Source organism: Plasmodium coatneyi, chromosome 12, assembly GCF_001680005.1.
Source record: "Plasmodium coatneyi strain Hackeri chromosome 12, complete sequence".
NCBI lineage: Eukaryota > Apicomplexa > Aconoidasida > Haemosporida > Plasmodiidae > Plasmodium > Plasmodium coatneyi.
The window spans coordinates 966,592-976,070 of NC_033567.1; the positions used below are offsets into that span (position 1 = coordinate 966,592).

Consider the following 9,479-nt stretch of genomic DNA (forward strand, 5'->3'; position numbering starts at 1 on the left):
AAAAGAAAGAACAAGTCCATGGAACATGAATTGAACACATCATTATCGGGCTACGAATCTACAGAATATGCAGCGGATTGCTCTACAACCGGTTCAATAGATGATTCTATCACCGAATATTCTGTACCATACACTGCTCGGTCCAGCAGGGCTAGAAGTTCACAGCAACGAATACAGAGAAATATAAATTATCATGCCACGTAATGTTGTTACATACGAAGGAGGTATACTTGACATACATTGTCTTCTATCAGGTACTACAAGAACCTCCAACGTGTTTTAAATGCCTTGTACCGCAGAGAGTATATTGTCTATAAAGTTCAGAAGAATAAATAATTGTGCAGGCGGTCGTCGGACAAAAATATATAAATTATCGTCACACACATATATAATGTTCCATTCCTCAACCATTATAAGGACGTACACCTTTTTTAAGTACATATTGCCACAGAAAATATGCTATACACAGTGTCTGAAAGAATAAAAATGATAGAAGAAAAAAAAGGAATATCGGTTATCATCGCATATAATGATCCCTTCCTTCAGCAACTATAAGGACTTGCAAGTGTTAGGTGCATTATCTGCGATAAAAGTATGAAATATAAAAGAAGAGCATTACAAAATTCTGAAGTGTTACAAAGAAGAAGGAAAAAAAGAAAAAGGAAAAGAATTGAAAAAAAAAATTAAAGTGTAAAAGAATGAAGCAAAAAGGAAAAAGAACGCCAGAATAGTGGTACACAAAAAGGTAAAGAAAAAGGAAGCCAAAGAAGCAAGGAGAACGAGGATCCCCCAAGTAATGTTTGCTTGAGATGGGATCCTTCAAAAGAAGCCCCCATCTTTGTTTAGGGCCTCTGTTATTTTTACTCGATCCACCCCCTAATTACGCAGAGTTTGATTACCTTCTTTGAAAAATTTGTCCCCTTCTTTTATTTTAATGCTTACCCAGTCATTAGCAATCCGCGACCCTTAAGGAGGGGGTGCAATTTGTACATTAGCTATTTTTGATTAGCAAATTTTTTCTTTACTTTTTTCGTACGCACATCTGTACATTATGAGAATGAAAAAAAATACACAAAGGGTTAATGTACAGAAAAGAGCTAGCTGTTCCTTCATAAATTTTTTTTTAGTGTTTAATTAGTGTGCACGACAGATTCGCGAATATGTATTTGTCGCACAGGACGTTACACCTCCCTTTATGCCATTTTTCCAGACATGGTGTGATTTTACGTCATGGCGTTTTTTTTTGTTTTCTGTTTTCGTGTCATCATTGCAACGCATATTTAGATCCATGTCACTATTACATTGTGAAAGAAGTGTTTCTGATTTGTGTTTGCTTGAAACCAAACCGATAGAATAATAGAAAATATATCCAAATTCTGTTACGGACGTAATGTCACAAGCAAAATGGCACGTAGATATGTATTACAATGTGCCTTTGCTTAAGGCGCGTTACACCTTTTAACCATATAAAGGAGAAGACCTCCTTAAATGGCCTGAAGAGGAACGTCGCCCCATCTACAACAGCATCATATGTGAAAGGTACATTCCGATTTAACTCCATTTTGGAGAGGGTTAAACTACACTGTACGTTCAGATTTTTAAAAGAAAAGGTGAAATGGGAACGGTTGCTTAATTGCGAAAAGGGGAGGTGGCATGTAACACTTTCTCAAATGCTCTTCACAAATTTACGGAATGAAGAAGAAAAGTTGTACATTCATATATGTCCATATACATATGTTCACATGTGCCCCCATTGTACACGCATGAGAAAGCTCTTATTCATAGTAGCGCTAAAAAGAAAGGCAACATTTTAATGGCAAAAAGTTCAGGTGATCATTTTCATAATTTTTACATTATTGTTCTGCCCCTGTTCTTTTATTCCGTTATTCACAAAGGGAGATAAATAAACAAACTCTTGCTTTTAAAAAAAAAAAAAAATTGCCATTTCTGGGAGGTAAATTACTCCTTCCCCCCTTGAGAAGAACGTCTACTTATTGACAATTTTAACTGGAACTATTGGCCCAATTAACTTTCTCAATATGGACATAAATTAAAAGACCCAAGTGGACGCGGGGGGTTGAAGTTTACGGATTCTTTTGAGAAAAATATTTAGCACGTCTTTTTCGTTACATGAAAAGATCTCATTTGCACATGTAAAAAAAAAAAAAAAAAAGGAAAAAAGACCATTAGGGGGTATATCAAATGCGGAAAAAATATCATCCCATATTTCTCAGAAGCAAAAATTTTCCAACGGTTGGTAATCTCTCATCCATATGTACATATTTTAGTTAAAAAAAAGAAAACGGAATACTTCGTCCCTTGGTGAACTAATTGCTTTATGAGGTGTAATAGTTTGAGGATAGCCAACTGGAATTTCCCCCCCTTGGACGAACGCAGAGGCAAATGCGTCATTTATATTTATCTTTCACGGGGCCAATAACTGTATGTATAAATGCTTCCTCAAAGAAAGACCACTCAAAATTAACCCAACACATGTTTGTTTGTTTCACTATAGGTGGGCATAAACACAATCATTGTTACCCCTGCTCGTGGCGGCTTCTCCCCCAACTAAAGGCGATTTTACTTTACCATTCAGGATCAGCGTGCCACAAAATACAGCTTCATTTTTTTTTTTACGCGGACCACGGGGTGGGAATAATTAATTTCGTGCCCCACTACATATAAATGCGCAGCTCCTAATGCCCATTAATATTATTTGCAATGCTTAAAATTCCCCGCTGCCTTTTATTTACCATCACTTACGCTTTTTGCCCATGAAGAGACGTATAAAACCAATTCAGCAAAAATTTTTTAAATCGTTTTGTATAATGCGGTGGCTCACCATCACTATGACTGTATGAACAAATTTTCAGCCAAGGGGTAGAAAAAGAAAAGGAAAAAAAAAAAAAAAAAAAAAAAAAAATGAAAACTTTCCTGATTCAAAATAGGCAATAAGGAACACTTGATGCTGTTTTGAAATTTTTTACATGAAGATCCTTAATCATCCTTTCGCGCAAAAGGAGATATAACTTGGTGTTTCCCCCTTCCGCAGTTCACCCCAGTATTTTTTTTCCATCAGAGGATATCATCGGCGCACATTTGTTGTATGCAAAAGCGTATGTAAATATATTTTAAACCGCTCCTCACACTTGGCAGTTTTACGCTATAATCCAGTGTACCCATGGGCTGCGGTCAGTTCATGTAATGCCGAGAAGGAGCAAAAAAAAAATGCTCCTGTCGACACATGTTTGACTGAAGAATATGCCAAACAGGTAACCCTATGTCCACGTGAATTGATGCAGCTCGCCATTTAAGAAGCATCCAATAAGAAATTAAAAAAAAAAAAATAGTGTCCCCCCAAAATAAGAAGCCCCAGTTGCCCATATAATGTTAATACGCCCCTCCCCCCCACCGCATAGTTACGAACAATTATGTTAATGTAAGGACGCGGTTTGAGAACCTTCCCTCCCCGGTTTGAATAGCCACCCCACCCCTTCACTGCGCTTCCCCAATGTGACAAAGTTACCCACCATGCAGAACAAATCGAATACGCCCAGCATTCCAGGCCTTCCTGGTTTGCCAGGAATTCCGGGCCTCCCCGGTATGCCAGGGTTACCAAATATGCCGGGCTTGCCAGGAATGCCAGGTCTTCCTGGTATGCCCAACATGTCTGGTAATCCGATGAGCGGCCAAGGCATGAACAATAATTCTATGGGTCAATTGCCCATGCCATTTCTGCCGGGATTAATGCCACCTATGAACGCTTCAGATTATTATGGAAAGAATATGATGCACATGAACCCAGGGGTAGGACCGTACGAAAATTACAATCCGCTCATGTATGGACAGCATACCAACATGAACATGCCCATGCAGCCAGGCGCTGTAGACATGATGGGTGACATGGCCGCTATGCATATGGGAAACCCTAATATGATAAAATTGTATAATAAAGATTTTATGAACAACAGTTCGCAGAAAGGGACGGACAATCATATGATAGGGGGACAGTTAGGCGGAAGCATGATGAATATGCCCATGAACTACATGAACCGTCTCAGTGGAGAAAACCACGGGTGGTGTGAAATGGTGGCAAAGAATGGGAGGAAGTATTACTACAACACTATAACCAAAGCTTCCAAATGGGAAAAGCCAGATGAACTAAAGTCCAAGGTGGAGCTACGTATTTCTCAACAAACTAAATGGAAGGAATACTCCTGTGGGGATGGAAGAACCTACTGGCATCATGAAGAAAAAAATATTAGCGTATGGGATGAACCCGAGGACATTAAAAAGATTAAACTTGAATGTGCTACCGAGGATGCAGAAAATCAAGACAGCGTAGACAAATGCCCAAACAGCAGTAGCACTACGCATGAAAGTGTGAATAAAGGAGAAAACGCGAATGACACCCCCCCGAGTAGTTTGCCAAAGGAGGCGGTGAACCAAACCACCGATGATGCTATGAATAACGTCAGTACGGACAGTACCACGGGGAAGGAACACACGTCCACTAATGATCTTTCCATGTATAGTTATCTCCATATGCAAAATGGTATGCCAGCCCAGCTGAACAATAACGCTATGATGCCCAGTAGCACTCTCGACGAGGCGAATCAAAAGAAAAATGCACCGGAGAAAATCAATAAAGGAGTAACCATGGTGTGGAAAAAATTCGAAAATAAAAATGACGCAAAAGAACACTTAAAAATATTATTTGAAGAAAAAAATATTAACCCAAAATTGACCTGGGAAAATGCTTTAAAAATACTGGAAAATGATGACCGTTGGTTCAGCCTGTCTGTGCTGACCAAGGGGGAAAAAAAGCAAATGTTCTCCGAGTATATTAGCCATGCTGCCAAACGGGCGAGTGAAAACGAAAGGAGAAAAAGGCAAAGGTCGAGGGAATTAATTTTTCAAACATTAATCAATTGGAAAAAATTAAATGAAAAAACGCCCTACCAAGAATTTGCGGCCGAATTTTATAAAGAAGAATGGTGGGACTGGATCACAGAAAATGAGAGGGATGAAATATTTCAAGATTTTTTAGATGATTATCGACACAAATTTAAAGAAGATCGAAGGAAAAAAAGAAAAAAAACATCCGAAATTTTAAAAGAGAAATTTCAGCAATATGCAGATAAAAAAAATCCATTAAAATGGAATGATGTCAAAGTCTACTTCAAAGATGATGCAGACTTTAATTCTTTGCACAAAATTGACGCGTTAGCTTCTTGGGAAAGCTTCTACGAAAAATATCATAATGATGAAAAAATAGAGTTAAAAAAAAAGGTGTTTCGAATTTTGAGAAAAAAAAGAGATGCCTTCATCGAATTACTACACGAATATCATAAAAAAAGTGTTCTTAATATGAAAACACAGTGGATCTTTTTTGTGTCCAAAATTTATAAAGATGATCGTTATACAGACTTGTTAGGACATCAGGGGTCATCCCCCAAAGTGCTATTTGACGAATATATTGATTCCCTCCAGGAACAATATTTGAGGCATAAATTATACATCAAAGGTGCTTGCAAAGAAATGAATTGCACAGTAGATGAAAATACCACCTTTGATCAATTTTTACAACTCTTCGCAAATGTGCAGAGTAAGTACAACATCCCGCACGCAAATATGAATTTTATTTACCACTCTTTGCAAAAAAAATTGAAAGAAAAAAAAAATAAGGAAATTAAGCATATTAACAAAGTTGCCAAATATTTCGCCAAAGTCCCAGAACTTAAAACCAGCATGTCCTACGGTAGAGTGATTAGCATTGTTAAAAACTCCAGCAAGTGGCCCGTGTTGTGTGAACTGTGTCCAAATGAGGAACAAAAAATGGCTGCGTACAATACGTGGAAATCTTCTGCAAATTCGACGAAGAATTGCCTCTCCATTGATTCTTCAACTTCCAATTCAAATAGAAATTTAAAAAATGGAAAACGAAAGGAATCGTTCAAAATTAGTGACGATGACACGGAGGAAGAACGCAACAGCAAAGTTCACTCCAAGTATAGGAAATATGCCAGAGAGGAATCTGACTCTAGTGACCAAACAATAGAGTCCCTACGCACCATTGATCATAATTCGCCCAACTAGCCATTTTGTAATTTTTTTTTTTTTTTCTGCCATGTAGCTATTTCAGTCAATTTTTTTACATTTTCGCCCGAACGGGTAATACATTTTGATACCCTGTGTGCAGAGGAAAAAAAAAAAAAAAAAAAAAAATTACAAAATGGCTAGAAAATGCAAACAAGCATGGATCGGCACATAATCAGATCGATGCAGCGTTAAATTACACGAAGTAGGAACATTCGAATGGAACAATGGACCTGCAGGTTGATGGGACGCTCAAGAGAGACACCAACGCGGGTGAGTAAGAAACGAAGGAAAAAGGGATTGATCGACTCTTCCCAGGGTGCACATTCCTTAGTGTAATTTGAGGGACATACATATGTTCATATACACTTATGTACATGCTCCTTTGTGCGTGTGTGCGCGCACATATTCTCATGGGCACTCGTTTCCCCCGCATACATATCCCTAGCAAGGCCATGATTTATGCCATTATGGATAAGTAGCTAATCCTACTTTTTTCATTTCAAATGGCAAGTTGTGAAAAAATCTAATAAAACAATTTTTTTTTATTTGTATTACTAATCAGCCCCTACGACCCTGCGAATAACGCACCCCCAATTTGATTGCATATCTATAAATTTGAAATTTGGTTATTGTTTTTTTAAAGGGCATGCATAAATATGTGTACACGCGCATATGTACACATTTTTGTACATACCTCATGGAGCTTACACCCAGCATTTTCATTTAAGCATACGCATGCGTGTGCGCACATGTGTGTGTTTAATGTTTTTTTTTTTTTTTAATGTATTTGAATAAGCATTTGTTTTATCCTTCCCCCCCCTAAATTTAAAACACAATTCAAATTTAAAATCGTTCATGCATTCGGCGTGCTGGCCGAGGCAGCAAACCGGAAAAGATACCCAACGTGTATGAGGTGAGCTCACCTATTTATACCCAAACGGATGGCGCTATAAGGTGTACATATGTCTGCGTTTGCTCATTTGGATGGAGTGCACCTTAGGTTGCCTTTCCTTTGTAGAATATACTTACCAATTTGTTGGAACATTCTTGAAATGTTTTAAAACAAATTTCTACAAGTGATCAAGTTGTTGCTACTCTAACAGTGCTTTAACCATTTTATTTGGATTTTTTCGAACAAAATAGGAACATAAATGGGCGCGTAAGTAAACACACTGTACATCTGTGCATGTACAGGTATACAATAGTATTTTAGGAGAGGGAAACGTCCGTGTCCATCAAAATGTACCTGCGCATGGTAGGGAATATTCAACATGTTACACAAAACTAAAGTCTCCATTTTGTTACATTTTTTTTACCTTACACTTTTAAAGATGAAAATGGCAGCATTTTTTTTTTTAAATGCATAACCCCCTACTGCGTAGGATCCCCCTTGGCAATTCTCTAACTTGACATACGCCGTGTTTTGCCTACAATTTTGCAGTGTTCACACGGGCGATTCAGCGTACGTCGTACGTAAATAAACGGGAAGGTTCGCACAATCTCAAAGTTCCATACATGCGCGTAGTACGCTCTTCATACATGAAAGTAAGTACATTTATGTATATATGTGCACGTATTTAGCGAGCATTTTTTTTTTTTTTTTTTGTACTTGCTAAAAAAATGTGTGGAAAAATTTACAAGAAATAGAAGGCGCAAAAGATTTTCATTGCATAGTTTTTGTGGGGAAGCAGTTCCTTACAATGGCATTTTTGCGTTTTTACCTCTCTGGAAATTAAAATTGACATTACGCACGCATACACTATGTGTATGCATATAATATATTACCCATAAACCATTTGCAAAAAGGAAAATTACCTATGCATAGATTTATGCCCGCGATGAATTACCCCCTTTTTCTTTCTTTCTTTTTTTTTTACTTTCCCACTTTTTTTAGTCTAATTTTTAAAAAGTTTTTTAAGCGCAATTTTTAACCTTTTGTCAATTTGATTACTGTTTGTCCGAACCAGCTGGCGCAGCGTTTAGTATTTGCGTGCGTGATGTGATGCCTTTGGAGGCACGCGCGCGAATGTCACGCACATATAATTATATTGCGCACATATTCGTACGTATGAAAACTTATGCGCACTCAAATATGTACATTTTTCCCCTTTTTTAAAAACGCGCAAATTCCAAGTGAGTGCGTACTTTTCCCTTTTAAAAATGTTAATGGCGCCCCCTCTGGATGGTAACGCAGTGTACGCTACTGTTAGCGAAAATTCGTACGTACTCGCGCACGTTCATACATAGCGTTGCAATATGCGCACATATACGCCATGTGTACAAACGCAATGCGCTTCTCTCATTCGTACGCATTAACGCAAGCAGCCATTTTTCTGCCCCCTATGCGTATGCATTCCACACATTTTGAAAGAAGTATGAGCATTTTATTTTTACACATTTTTTATTTTTTTTTATTTTTCCATCCATTAGTGTACTGCAGCAATTCTTTCGAAAAATGTATCCGTAGAATTTTTTTTTTTTTTTTTCATGACATATACCCAACAGCACGTGTAACACTGTAGATAGCGGAACACGTACGCGTCGCCTGCAGTGAGCACAAATCGAACAGTGAACAGAGAACATCCGGTAACTTTCGCCTTTTAAAATGCCACAATGTGCCCCAACGGGTGTGCATGTCTGCATGTGTGTATGTCCGCACGTACGTATGCATGTATACTCACTGATACAAATGTACACACTTTCTAGCTTATGAAAACCAAGAGAGGAGACTGCACCTTTATTTTATTATTATTTTTTTTTTTTCTCCTCCCTTGCCACATCGCAAAGTTGTGCATTATTAAGTACAGGGGGGGAAAAAATGTGCAGCGGGTATACATGATTTTGTAAAAGGCCACTGCGGGCGGGTACGACAATTGTATGCGTACTTGCTGATTTACCGTGTGCACACGCAAATATGTACGCGTGAATGCACGTTCAGTTCTGCAGGTCTATACGATAAAGGGAGTTTTCACCCCATTGACGCAGCTACCGTGACGATCTACCGCATTAGCACTGCCTGCTTCACCCACCCGTAACTTTAAAATCATGAATTAATATAAAATGATAATTAAGGTCAACTCGGCTCAAACTTTGGAGGTAAGACTGCAACAGAAAAAAGGGAAGATCATCCCCCCCCGGGGTGTTCCCCATTTCTTTTGCACACGTGTAAGTAAACGCGCAAGTGGATATTTCCCACGTGACTTCACATCCAACGTTTTTCCTTCGACGCAAAATGGGATGTCTTTTTCGGGAAAAAGGACAGGAAGAAAGAACTGCCTGGGGGGGCACCTCTGCACATGGCTACATGCGTACTCACCTACATGTGAACCCGTGTCAATGCACCAACTAAAGTACATTCACTTTCTTCCTTTCCCCAG

At 38.4% G+C, this 9,479-nt stretch overlaps 1 protein-coding gene across 1 annotated transcript; it reads left to right on the forward strand.

Annotated features, from left to right (window-relative positions):
* Nucleotides 1-3,531: 3,531 nt before the first annotated feature.
* Nucleotides 3,532-6,099, forward strand: PCOAH_00038860 (Formin-binding protein; the record flags this gene model as incomplete). Its single annotated transcript, XM_020060677.1, has 1 exon — nucleotides 3,532-6,099. One exon carries the CDS (start codon nucleotides 3,532-3,534, stop codon nucleotides 6,097-6,099), a length of 2,568 nt encoding a protein of 855 aa, XP_019917035.1.
* Between the last annotated feature and the right edge of the window lie 3,380 nt (nucleotides 6,100-9,479).